The 14,373-nt window shown below is 36.7% G+C and overlaps 1 protein-coding gene across 4 annotated transcripts in view; it reads left to right on the top strand.

Moving 5' to 3' along the window:
* The window catches only part of RIMS1 (regulating synaptic membrane exocytosis 1), a gene marked incomplete at its 5' end in the record, with an annotated part of 308,320 nt that overhangs the window by 109,126 nt on the left and 184,821 nt on the right, over positions 1 to 14,373 (top strand). For all 4 annotated transcript variants that reach the window (XM_082048664.1, XM_082048671.1, XM_082048670.1 and 1 more), the window contains one exon: positions 755 to 968. In XM_082048664.1, coding sequence (XP_081904790.1) covers positions 755 to 968 — 214 coding nt within the window. The remainder of the gene's footprint in view (positions 1 to 754; positions 969 to 14,373) is intronic.

Below are 14,373 nucleotides of genomic sequence, written 5' to 3'. Positions count from 1 at the left end.
GGTTTAGCCCGTTGGTTGTCATAGTGTCAGGCTGTTAGTTATTTTGGGCAGCTGAAGGAGAAGTGCTACTTCTTTGAACATCAGTCTGTATATCTGCCAATACTCCTATATACTCCTACAGCTAAGCTGAAAGAAATTTCTGTAATGAGGGAGGGGCAAACCTTACATAGTCTCTCACACTTGACAAGAGAGGGAGCTGCAGATTGTTAATATATCTATTTGACATAGAAATCTGTTCTCAGATTCTTGTAGGGCCAGTGTGATTGTAGAGCGCCTGTTGAAATCTTTAAGTTACATGTTTTAGTAATTTTGATCTTCAAAACTGTAAGTGAAGACTGATTCATATATGTATATTTTTTTATTACACCATCTGTGTAAATAACATTGATTAAAAAGCAATGCAAGTTTGCTCAGGCAATTGTATTTCTGCTTGTATTCTGTACATGGTAGATACTTCTGTTTAAGACTATGCATTCTTTGCCATCTTTTTGTATTTGCATTAATTTTTGTTTAAATGAAATTATTTGCTCACAAACTTTGAAGCAAGCCTAATGGGAATACATATGTCTGTTATTTTTTCCTTTAGATTCTCCTATACAGCCTTCCATGTGCAGTGTGTATTTGATATCAGGTACATTTATTGTTGTGAACATGCCAAGAATGTTAGGTAGAGCTATAAATTGAAAGAAAGAAATACACGGTAGTAGTATTTCCTCCTATTCTTGCTATATAAACTTTTTTCTCATCTATGCAGGAGGTTGCATCAACAATTTGAAAGCTATAAAGAGCAAGTAAGAAAGATAGGGGAAGAAGCCCGCCGTTACCAGGGAGAGCACAAGGATGATGCTCCAACATGTGGAATCTGTCATAAAACAAAGTTTGCAGATGGTTGTGGCCATTTGTGCTCTTATTGCCGGACCAAGTTTTGTGCTCGATGTGGAGGTCGTGTCTCTCTGCGATCAAACAATGTAAGTCTTCTGATGTGTACTCTTAAGAAAAAGCCTCCTTGACATTGTTACACTGTAGATTGTTCACCTTAAGTTTGGCATTTCATGCTTCATTTTACCTAAGTGTCTCATTCATTACTTCATTATGAGGTGTGTATAAAGTAGAACAATGTATTTAATGATTGTGGAGATACTTAGGATTCAGAGAGTTAATTTAAAAAAAAGAATACATAGTGTGTAGTTCTACTGAGTGATGGCTTGAAAAAAACATACTTTTTTCATGGAATGGAAGAATGAACCCTTTTGCTTAGGTACAAATCCACATTGATAAATTTTTATTGAACTCTCATTTCATTTTAGATTTATTTTTTATAGAGTTTTTCATATACATGTATAGATTTCTCTTACATAAAGTCAGTCCAATTTTGGTTAGAAAAAAGACCCAACCACTTTTCTTACCACAGTGAGAGTATTATGTCAACTTATTTTAAATTTATTTGAAAGTAAAACTATAGATTAATCTAGATTAAGTATCCTGGTTTCAGGCAGGCAAGATAAATCTTCCTCCCTCTGACCCACTTGCATTTAGCTGCAGTAGTGTGTCCACAAAACTGCAGAGTGTCTGGGAATCCCCTCTGTTCCATCAGTCTCTTACAGGGAACTGACCACTCACTTGCACGTGAGCGGTAGGATCTATATTTGGAAGGCCATTATCCAGTGATTATTTTTGGCTAATCGTCTAGTGCTACGGTGTGTTATAAAACATTTTGCAAATATCCTTTTACTGTATGAATAGTTTTGTTATCTGTCATGAGATGAGGTGCCCGTCTTTGGTAGAGGAAGTGCATCAATGTTCTTCGTATTAAAATAAATTAGGTTAAAAATGGTCACAAGTTTTATAGCAGATAATCATGTTCACAGCAGAATTACTTTACGGCCTTTTTGCTTTGAGCTAAATATCAACTGAATAGGTCTTCTTAAATTTCATGTAAACCAAAAAAACCCAAACATAACCTCAGAAAAATGCCCATTTCATCTTTATTTTGGAATTTTTCCGTAGCCCTGATGTTCTTGTGAGTCCATTAAATTAAATTCACATTCTGAAAAAATTATGTAGTTGTATTGGACAAAAAAATTCATATATTCATATTTTATTAGAAATAGATGCAATACATTGCAAAACCTGCAGGTGGTGTCATTAGAGCAAGTCTATGAAAATACAGTTTACTTTGATATGTTATACTGTTAATTGGAGTGTATATGATACAGCTTGTATTTATGCAGAAAAAAATTGAATAAATTTTAATTAATTTTCACCCACTGTTTCAAGTCACAGAAGTGGAAACGTGTCCATTCATTTGTAACTTGCATTTTGTTTGTTACATTGCTTATGCTTCTGGGGATTAGGGTGGGAGAATATGTTTTCTACATATGCAATAATGTAATATTTTTATTCAAAGCTTTTTTTTTTTTTTCCTTTGGAAATTTTATGATTTTATCTCTGTAGAGGAATTGCATTTCTTTGAAATCTGTCTATTAATACTTGCCTCTTTTATTCTTTTTCTCTTATTTTTTTCTTTTCTCTTTTTATTCTGCTTCCTTGGATGCTTTCCCAAAGGAGGACAAAGTGGTTAGAATCCATGCTTTTTTTCATTTATTATTATAATGTTGTTAGTTAACTGGGAAACATATTGATGTAAATAACTGAAATGCAATTTTAAAATCTTCCTTATGGGAGGGGGGGAAGAACAGGAATTCTAACACCCAGGCCCTGCCCACCCCCTAGCTGAATATACTCTTCGAAGATAGTCCAGCAAGGAAACCCAAGACTGTTGCCAAAATTAGGACAATAAAATAAGTTAATTAAGAACTGAGAATTATTAATGAGCTTAAAAGTAGAGGAGGGTATAAAACTGTAATAAAGCTTTATTTCATAAAAATGCCTTTGGTTAACAATTTGACTTCTTGCATGCAAGGTCCTTCTATCTGATTCAGGAAATCTAATTTAGAAATTTTAATTGCAATTATACATTGATTTATATGGGTTGCTGTGTTTTGCTCCTAGCTGCAGCAGAAATTCAGGGGGTTCTTGTGAAATCAGCTTTCTGATTTCACATTTGAAATGATTTGCATAGGCTCAAAATCACCTCTTAAATCTGGACATAAGTATAGCGAGCAGGATGGAGTGAGTCCTTTGTGAATGCGTAGTTACCATTTCAAATATGTGCAAAACTCTTAGGATCAAGTCCTGGCCTATTGGTCACTAATACCTGTGCCTCAGCTGAGATGGATGCGGGCAGTTCCCTGTGGGTCCCTGTGCATGGAGGAAGGGCTGGCAGCGCCTGAGCAGGACAGTGTGTGTCTGGGAGCTCTGCAGAAGGTGGTGTCCAGACTTCAACTTGGAGACCTGCGTAGTGGGAATTCACCAGCTTCCCTGGATCTTTATCCCAAAGGAGTGTAAAGCCATTAAAAGCCAATGGAGTTTTGATGTGAGGATGATGGTGCTGCACTTGCGTTATGGAGTGGTAGGATGTCCCCACTGGCCTCATAGCACACCTGTAGCCTGTGCTTTAGTACTACGCAACACCCAGAGAAAATTATTTCTCTCATACCTGCATATTGTGGTAGTTTTTTTCTAAGGGAGCTGTGTTGTGAGAGCATGGTTGTTTTCCTAATGGCTATGAAATATAACTTGCTATAGTTTCATTCCACTCTCTTTTTTTGCGTGGTACTCTGAACCAAGTGCTGAGACAGAATAGAATAAGAGGATGGTAGGTAAGACCAAATGGGTGTAACTTGCCTGTAAATGCTCTTGGCTTGGGAAAAGATTTTTGCAATCATTAGAGTAAAGCTTTGGGAAATATTTTCATGTGACTTATTGGAGGGAAAAATAACCCAATAAAAATTTAAAGGCTAAATTTGGTTAGTTTAAGAAAGGATTTATGTGATGTAGTTACTTGTGGCTGTAGAGGAATGTATTAGGTCCTTACTAGGACCAGGTAATATTGCATGCAAAGCCTTTGAAGCTGTTCTTGACTTTTTCAAGTAAGCACCAAATATATTTTAAGGACTGTTTCAAAAATATATAGCAGAACTTAATATGTTTCCTCCTTGTTTAAAATAAAAAAGGACATCCCAAAACATTAATTTCATGTAGTGGGAGTTAGGAAGCATCCTAGGTTTATCATGAGGCTTCTCCAGTGCACTTCCAAAATTAATTGGCAATAACTGGTACATCCATTAAAAGGCATATACTTCTTAATGATTTTTATTCTAATATGTCAAAACGCATACTTAAATATGTATTTTAAGTTCTTCCATGTTCTGTATTGTTTAGCTCTTCATACTTCTCACCTGAACCTGCACTGTTTTCACATGGTTGCAGACAGACCACGTTTAACGGGAGCACTGTCAGATAAGAGGACTGTGAGCTAGTTTGGTTATTCCAATCAGGCTTAAATGTAGTTGTGCAGTGAGATATTTGCTGTGTTAATAATGTTAGTAATAATGTCAGCAGTGGCTGGGTTTGAAAACCATTGGCTGTTGTATGGTATACAGAAAAAGTACAAGTGTTTTCCTTCTTGTTACCTTAATATTCAGAAACAATGTTATGTGAATGTGGCAACCTATTCACTGTGAGCGCTGAGCATTTCTATATACTTTTAAAGAAAGCTGAATATTATTAGTACAAGATTTTATGTTGGCTAGCATTTCAGAAGGAAGTCATGTAGGTGCTTAGAGAAAAGCTGGCAGGATTGACCCCTTGCTTTTAATTTGGTGACTGTTTTCTAGGTGTTGTCAAGTTCTTATAGAGTGTCTACACTTTTGGTCTGGATCCTTCTAGCTTTTTTTTCCACACACTATCATTTTAATTGCCAAAACAGTAATGGGTTTGAGTTCCTTCTCTCCATTCCATTATTTTTTCCTAATATTTGGTTAAGTATTGCAAAAAGATGCATTTCCTTTGTAAACACCTGATATATGAAATTATGCAGCTCTGTTTATTTCTCCTTATAGAAAAGGAGATACTTTTTGGGGTACAAAAGTAGATTTGAATAAGCGAATGCAGTTTCTTTGATTTGAAATTAAAGTATTTTGTGAGGTGCTCTGGGTGTACTGAACTAAGTGAAATTTGCATGACATTGACAGAATTAAGTAGAAGATCCATGTTCCAGATTAAGCCATATATGTCTCCCCAGTAATCAGTCAACAATTCTACAGATTTCATTAGGATTACAATTTCTGATCAAATTTAAAGTGAAAAGAATTTGAAGAAAAAGAAAGAAAAGCAAATGATGAAAAACAGTTTTATCACCGTTTTCCCATGTTTTCCAATAATAGTTGTGCAGAATAGATCAGTTTGCTTACTCATTTCTCTGTTTACATACATAAAGGATAACTGGGAGGAAATCAGGATGTAAAATACATTATAGAGAAAAGAGAATTGATTTAACTGAACTTAGTAGCATGTGATTGCGCAAAGTAATGTGGATGATCAGTGCTGAAATACTAAAGATCCACATTTCTGATCTCGGTGTCACTGAAATTATTTTTGTTTTAGTGTAATGTCAGTGAATTCTCCTTGGAAAGAATGACAACTTGAAAACACTTCCCTAATTGTATGTCAGGTGTTTTTACAGGGTGCTTGTCATTTAGTTCCTTTAAAATATGCTTAAAATTTTCATACGTAATGGATTGCTAATTTAAGCTGTAACAACTTGAGCCCATATGCTGTGCAATTCATCTCTGTACTAATGGGTTTAACAGAAGTTGTTAATATTGTCAGAACAAAATGTCTGGATTTTCAGGAGTGTTTTTACATGCCTTTCACAGAACTTGTGTCAGATTTTCCATTAAAAGTCTAATTTATGTAAGTTCTGACAAATACAGTTGTAGAACCAAAAAAAAAAAAAAATCATCAAAAGGAGGTAAAATTACATGGCAAATTGCAAAGCGATAGCAGATAAATTCTCTCTCTGTAGCATTCAGTGTAATATGTTTCCTAAAAGATTTGGGGTTTGTATGCATCAGGGAAGCAGCTTTTCAGTAATCACTCCCTAGAACTGCTGCTTCCAGCAGATAAAAGAAAAAACGAAAAAAACCCACAAAACTCCAGCAAGAAACTGAGAAATTCTATCTCAAGCAAGATGTAGAGTGCTTTCCTTTGCTTTCTGGGCAGTTAGTTCACTGCAAACATATCCAAGTGTTAAAATTTTTTAATTAAATCCTTAAAATTAGCTTACTCTTCACCAACTTTGCTGAAGCAACATGTGTGACTTTTGCACTTGTTTTTCAGTGTCCAGCTGGCAAAAATGATCGGTTGCTTTTTGTACTTGAACAAAAGCCGGTCGCTGATGCTTGTGCTCTGAAGTTAACCTGATCAGACCTTCTTCATTTAATGGCTGGACTGCAGCAGAGTCACTAGACAGATGTTTTTTTCTTTTCCTCTGTAATTTTAGAGCAGCATTAAGTCAGTAACCCCTTGCTTATGCTACGTGGTTTGTTCAGGTTTAGTTCACCTGTTCGCCAAACCTTAAACTGTTTGTCATGCAATTCTACGGTTGATGACCAAGAAAAAATATTGCTACTGCAGCCTTCTTTCTTAACCTGTGATAATGGGCTCCTGAATCCTTCATGGCTGCTTTTGCTGTTAGTGTGCAATCCGGGTAATTCTGTTCTGTGAAGAACCCACATAATCAATATTGGAAATTCCATGTAGTATAATGGAGCCTAAATTTAAACAAAACAAAACAAACTGTTAATTCCCTGGAGCATTACTACTGGACATGTTATCCTAGTTTTAGTCTTGTATTTTCAGTACCTTTGTTTCAATTTGACTGATTGAAGATAAAGAATACAGGAATTATTTAGAAATTTTTTTAGTTAAAATGTCAGCAATACCTTTGAGAGTAACAGTTGCTGCAACTGTAAGAACTTGTGTTAAAAAAAATTAAATATTGATAAGATCTCAAAGGTCAATAAGGCTTTTCAAAACGAGCTTTATTCCACCTTCTCTTACCTAATCTCATGTACTGAAGATATGTATATGGTCTATGTATGCATAAGCATATATCGTATAGATTTTTCGTAAGTGAAGATACATGCATCCCACTATATAGTCTAATACAGGAAGTATGGGGCAGAATAAAACTTTTATGAACTACCTTTTTGACCTTTGAAATCCGTAAATCATTCAAGGTATTTAAATCGAGGACTTATTATCTATATGCCCATTTGTTTTGACAAAAAAGATATGGTATGCCATAGCAGACAGAATCTCAGAATGGCTGAGGTTGGAGGGTACCCCTGGAGGTCATCTGATCCAGCTGCCCTGCTCAAGCAGGGCCAAGAGAGGAACTTGCTCCTCACAGCTTGACATATCCATGTGTCTTTTGACTTGTGTGGTGAGCAAAGGATCTTTTGTGCCATTTTTATTACTCGTTTCCTCAATGTAACTACACACAATATAAGCTTACACAAAAACTCCTTAAATTCTGCTAGGGAATAATTCTGTGACTCACGAGTTACCAGATTGACTTTAAGCTTTTTGTTTGTTTCCCTCAAGGTTGTATTTCTATCATTTTAACACTAACAACCTCATATTCTGTCTGGTCCAATTAAGCTGATGGTATAAGGTCAAAGAGCGGGAACGGGAGGGCCTGTGGGTGGTTCTCCCAGTGATGCTGTATATCCTGCTGGCTCAGATACTGTCTGACGTGTCCTGACCTCCATGGTGATTAAAGCTTGCTTTTTCAGATGGGAATACAGTGCTGTAAGGACTGAAAGAAAGAGGAACATCTTACTACTTGACTTGGATCAGTCTCACTAAGAAGTTAAAATGGAAAATGTCGAAATGGTTTTTCTGGTTTTCTTTTTGTCCAAAAGTACACATTGAGTTAGTATTTAGATAGACTGCTGGAAATGTATTTATTGCATTTTTCTAGTAAGTGTGTCTGTTTTACTTTTAAAGGTGTGCCTTCACAGTAGAAGATACTAGCAAATTTAGTTCTGACATTTCACACCTTACAAGCTAGATCTCCTTAAATGGATGCTTTAAAATAATGGGAAAGAACTATATTTTTTTCCAGTGAGTGAAGGCCATGTGATTTTTTTCATTGTTATTTTAAATAAAATCATGTATGGAGAATACATAAGAAAAGTTTGGTCAGTTAAAAAAAAAAAGTGACACAAACCAAGCTATTGACTTTTTTTATTGTATTAAACTGAATTGCTACAGATACCTGATCACAGTGGCTGGTCCGCTGCCTTGCATGGTAGTTGTCTTATGATTGTGCTATATAGGAACTTGTTCTACAATGATAATATTTTCTGTGTTTCCTGGGAGAAGACTTTCAATTTTTTCTTTATTTTTCAATGTCTGTTTTATAAGGTGTTTTCAGTTGAACAAGAGAACACATTTTCCCAGGCTGATGCTATTTTCCCCAACTGTGTTATTTCATAGTAATAATGGTAACAAAAAAGTATTGTTAAGTATTAAACTAAAAAAGTGTCATGCGATAGTATACACTTCTGGGTTTGAATGCTTTCCCTTAAGATTTTTTTTATTCCTCTTCCTAGGAATAAAATACGATTTGTAGCTTTTTGATTGTTTTAAACCTCTAATTGCTTATGTGTCAGCAGGTGTTGTCCTTTTTTTCCCTTTTGGTATGTTATTGAGTAATAAGTAGGATTGACTGGGATCCTGCATTAGCTGATACATGAAAATCTGAAAGTTCTAGAGAAAGGTGGTATCAGGGATTTGAAAAATAATTCTGTTTTCAGAAAATGCAAAAATGTAGAAATATATTTTTTTTGCTTTTCTGTCAAAAATATATTCATCTATGCTCTATATCTCTGTAAGTAAAGAATTGGCATGAGGATCTTTTGTAAAGGAACATACTTTTTAGTTAACGAATTTCAGCTGCAGGTACATATTGAAAAGAAGAGTAAAGGAAATACGTTCTAACAATTGAAATCTGAGATTTCTTGTATGCCTTGCACCCTAAGAAGAAAGAGGATAATAAACAGAGAAAATACGTAGAGGTGCAACTCAACAATAAGAAGTCATAAGGGCCTGTTTTCTCTTTGATGTGTTCATCATTAATATAATCAACATGGTCCTAAAAACTGTAACTTTCTAGTAGATTCTGATCCCTGTCTAGTCAGTGTACTGCAGTTTTGAAAATGCACAAGTGTGACCTTATATATTTAATATGATAATGTATGCATATTTGGTGCATGGTAAAAGGAAACAACATGAAAAGTTTAAGTCAGACACAATTCTGATCATTCTTGATCAGAATATGTATATAATTTTATAAAATTAGGAGGAAATAATCAGCCAATTAAAAAAATGCTATAATGATATGTTCAAATGCATGAAATCAAATTAACTTTCTACATCTTATTGCCTTTAGTTATTAATTATGATGGATTGGAAATATATTAACAGTATTTTATCACCCTTTTTCTTGAGATTGTGCCATCAAAAAGATCTGTAGATAGCTGTAATAATCTCAATTTTAAATGGACCGTTTCTTTAATGATGGATTTCTCCTGTAACAGGAACCTTTTAGAATAAAAATATTGTTGCTGATTCATTATTAACACTCTTAGTAAATACTGAGGCTTAAACTTACAGTAAATATTTAATGCTCATACAGTAAATACTTCTCTTCCAGATGTTTTTGGTAGTAGGGTTGGCTAGCTACTGATAGGATATCTGTATAGATTGGTCTGCACATTGAGTCTGATCACTGGAAATTAATTCATTTTGTGCAATGCTTTGAAAATAGGAATTAAGTAGCAGTGCCATCACTACTGTTCACAGACATGTGATGTGTATACTTGTGTCAGATGTTTAATTTACTTAACCAGCATTTGTTCATGTCAGAGGTAGCCTATTAGTCAAGGGGGCATCTGGCAGTCAGAATCCTAGATATTAATAATTTTGAGATATTTCTTGAATGCTTCACGTACACTTATCAAAAATTCACACATACATGTTTCTGAATGGAGTGCCACATACGTGACGTGCCATCTATTGGCAAACCAAGAGAGGTCGTTCTTGTGTTCTGCTGTCCTCAGCTTCAGTTGGGGTGCAAAAAAAATAAACTGGCAGTGTAGATTGAAGACTGAGTGCACCCAAGTAGAGCCTGTCTGGAGCACAGCGTGGAGCTGGCAGGATTCCCCAGGGACACCTTGGCATAATGAGAAAGCAAGGAGGTACAGCCAAACCACAACAAGAGGTGAAGGACTCCAGTGGGGGACTCTGCTGAAGGGGTTTTGTGGAAGCCCCGCCTGAAGGGAAGGGATTGCTTTACACAGACATACCAAGCAGGCAAACATTTCAAACCAACTAAACTTTCATCTGCTTCACACAGCAGATGTGAACCTTGATGTCTCTTCTGGTCAGTATTCTAATGAAAGCTTATCCCTACAGACTGGAGACACTTGGTACTTTTTTTTTATTCCCTCAGCTGAATAAGAAATGTGCAGGAGACCTCCAGGGAAGGGCCCAGCCTTTCTTGAGGCTCAGGGGCTTGAAGGAGCATGTACCTCAGTGGGATGCCTGAGGGGACATGGCCCACCAGCAGAGCTGCCTGCTCATATCCAAACTAAGAGCTCAGTCAGAGCTATTTGGCTCATGGCAACGCTGGATGCAAGTGTTTATCATTTGAGCAATGCACTTTCAGTTTTTCCAGCAGTGGCATGTTTTCTAGATATATCTGGGTTTTACTGCTATGAGACAATCTAGCCTGTCCCTTAGTTCCCACTGTGCCCAGCTGTGGTATCTGTGAACAGTCCTGTAAAGGATCCAGTGAAGTTGTCTGATAATCACGCATCATCCTTCCCTAAAAGACTTTGGGTTGTGGCAACAGAACCAACTGAATCCCCTTGTTCAGCCTGTGGCTACCCCTGTTCCTGGTGGTCACAAACACCACCAGGACCCTGCCAACTCCTGGGGACGTGGCAGCACCCGCATTTAAACACAGGCTGAGTCCACAGCCCAGAGTGTGTCCCTTACCCCCAGTAGGGTCTTCTCTTCATCAGTTTGTTTCTCCTGGGAATTTGTGTCTCTCAGTTTAAATCATGAAGGCACTCGTTCATGTAAGACCCATTCATGTGATGGGATATTTAACGTGATGTGTGGAGGTTTTGGACTAAACATGACTCCTAATATTAATTTAAAATTTCCATAGTTATGTACACTGCTGAGGCACAATTCTTCAGTTTTAATAGTCACAAAATCATGTGGAGATGCTAAATAGTACTAAATGTAGCAAACTGAATTCTGGGGCTATTTTGTTACCCCAGAACCAGCAAGATTTTAGCTAAAAAGAGATCTTGCTGCAAAGAGAATTTGTTAAGATTTATGACCTATTACGCGTCATGAGAAACCAACAAATAGCAGAAATAATTTCCAGAGAACAAAGTAATTATGAGAACTAGATGTAATCTGTGCTCTCTCTCATTCTTTATTTCTCTTTTTATAATAAATAACCTTAATCCTCATCCAGGATTAAAATTCAGAGTATTTTTAGCAATACGATGTCCTAGATAAAAGGCACTTCCATCTATGTTTTTATATCTTTTGCATTCTGTAGCATTTTGTGATTTTACTTAACAGATGGATACTTCCATCTATATATCTCCAGTGCTGCAATTAGTGAGAGTTTAGGATATTTTGTCATAAACATACCTGATATACATGATTTTATTACATATAATATGTGGGTCTGAGGGCAGAATAGTGTATGTCAAGCAAGCAAATCTATAGACAAAGTTTCTGTAATATTTTATGGAGTATCTTCGGATTCCATTAATATAGGGACTCATTTGCAACTCAGCCTTCCTAGGAGATAAACTAACCCCCTCCCCAAAACTGTGACTATAACATGGTGTAAAATGTCTGTCACTGGTTATTTAATGATCGGTAAGACAGTAAGTTAAAATCTGCACAAAATGTAATCTACATTTCCTTAAGGATCCAATAAAACCTAATAATTTTTTAAATCCAGATTGAGATTACCAAAAAGCTGCAAATTATTTAGGCTGAAGTTTAATCACTTACTGTGCAACTTCAGTATTCCAGCTAAAACACCTGTTAACTAACTTACATGCAACAGATTTACAGAAAATTTGGAATTAAATGTTGTTTTCTCAACAATTTATTAGATTTGTAATTAACTTGCCCATAAAAAGCAGACTCCCATAACAAAACATTTGTATTGGTGAGTTTTGTGAAAATGATTGGGGATATTACATTGTAAAAAGTTGAGTATTACTGAGAAATAGTGATTAATTGTAAAGATGAACAGATGTTGCTGGGACTCTCTAAAGATGAGCATGCACATAATGGTTGTGCTGTCATGACTGAAGGAAATATTTGTATGTTGTGGGGATGTTACTCATGTTAGTGTAACTTGCATCTCTGCAATGTGGTAAATGATCAAAACTCATGTATCCTATTACTTGCCTATGCATGCATTGGCAAAGTTAATTTTTCTCTCTGTAACTTTTTATCTCTGGCCCAATAGCTTCTACAAATGGAGGTATGGCAGTTGAAGGTCCATCTAGCAACCTGCTCTCAAGACCTTGGCCAGCCTGACATCTTTGCCCTGTAGGATTATTTGGATCAGTTCTTTTAGCTGTAGAGAAACGTGCTTTCTTAGCCTGTTCTCAGGGACTGGTCTGACAGTCTTTGTGGGTGGGTTAAAGAGACCCCAGAGACAACTTCCTACCTGTGTAGCAGGAGAAGCAACACAGTGGATTAGGGTATTAAATGGAAGAAGACTTCATCCACCTGCTTTTCCTATTATTCTGGTTTTTTACACCTTTGCTTTCAGCAATGATATAACCTTACTCTTGCATATCTGTGGATATCCTGTGTTGCAGGTTATACCGCTTTGCTGTGTACACCTAAGTATACGTTTTGCTGATCAGTCAGCGAGTGTTTAGTAGAGCCTGTTGTTCACATTAGGGGAGCTGCCCACTTGGTCACTTCTATAGACCATTAAAGAGGGGGCTGGTGAGGTGTCCAAGATTATGTCAATACATTTACCTGTCAGAATGAGTAGGAATTAGTTCCAGGTGAGAACCCCCACATTTTATGTGAGCTGTGTGTGCGCTGGAGGGGACTGGTGTGTCACAGAGGGGTTCAGCTTCCTCTGAGCTGACCTAAATCTGTTCTGAATCTCTCTCAGACATAGGGAAGCAGAGCTCCATGTCCTCTGGTGTCACATCGGGTACTGCAGTTTTACTGTAGCTTCCAGCAGCTACCACAGATGAAGGTGGCTCTCAGGTAATTCCCATGTCATACCTGACAGCTCCACACTTGCATTTTAGAAATGTTAAGGCATTTCAGGTAGAACTGAATGTCATTGTTGAGGCAGTTGAATCCTACTCTAGATTTTCATTAGTTACAGTAGGAAATCAGACAGCAGTGGTGGCCTGTAGACACATTTAGAAACCTATATTTAGTCTTATCTCAACTGAAATTCTACACACTCCATCTGAATCTTATTTGCAAACCTATGCCTTTTCTCTTCTACTGGCAACCTGAAAATTCATACAACAGCAGATAATTTTTTTTAGCCTTTTGTCTCCTACAATTCCTCTATAGAGAGTTCATTTCCACCCCCTACCTCCCCCCCCGCCCCCATATTAAACACTGATAAGAAAATGTTGTATGTTACTGAAAATTTTACTAACACACAATTCAATTTTCAATATTTTATTTAGGATAGAAATTATTAGTGTTGGACAATTCTTTTTCCATTTCTCAAGTATAATTCATAGACCTGTGAAGATCAAAATCTTTTTTTTTTTAACTCTCTGGCCATGCAATTAGACAGTCAGAAACTCTTGTTGAAAATTTGCTACACATAATCTTGAAGTAATGAAAATGGCGTAGTTTGACTGACTATGAGTATTCATAAAGATCAGTAGTCAGCTAAGGGAAGAGTTTACTTAACTTAGTCTGGGCTAAAATGTTTCAGACTTCCTGAGGCTAAGATGGCGATTGGGGAAAACTCAAGGTGGTCTGGTTGATTTAGGAGAAACTACTTGTTTTTGTAAAAAAAAAGCTGACTGACAGGTTTGGGATACAAAAGAGATGTGCCATAAGCCATGCAGGCTGTTTCTACCAAGTCAAAACTACAGGGCAAGCTTAATGCTTCAAGCTGCAGAGGATTCAGGCAGGCTAGTATATTCTTTGTTTCTCAGAAACTGCTCCTTCTGTAATGCCAGAGATGCACACTGTCAAAAGTTACCATAGGAAAAGCTTTGTGGAGTCTCAGCATCTGTTGCAAACTGTCAAGTACAGTTCTCTCCGGACTCCCTGCCTGAATTCCCAAAGTATCCACTGGGAAGAGAGCTGAAAGCTTGACAGATCTGGGGCTGTGTTTGCGAGACTCGATAAATA

The sequence above is a fragment of the Streptopelia decaocto genome, assembly GCF_964273445.1.
Source record: "Streptopelia decaocto genome assembly, chromosome: 3".
Lineage (NCBI taxonomy): Eukaryota > Metazoa > Chordata > Aves > Columbiformes > Columbidae > Streptopelia > Streptopelia decaocto.
The sequence above is the reverse complement of the archived record's forward strand: the minus strand, read 5'-3'. Positions and strand labels throughout refer to the sequence as shown.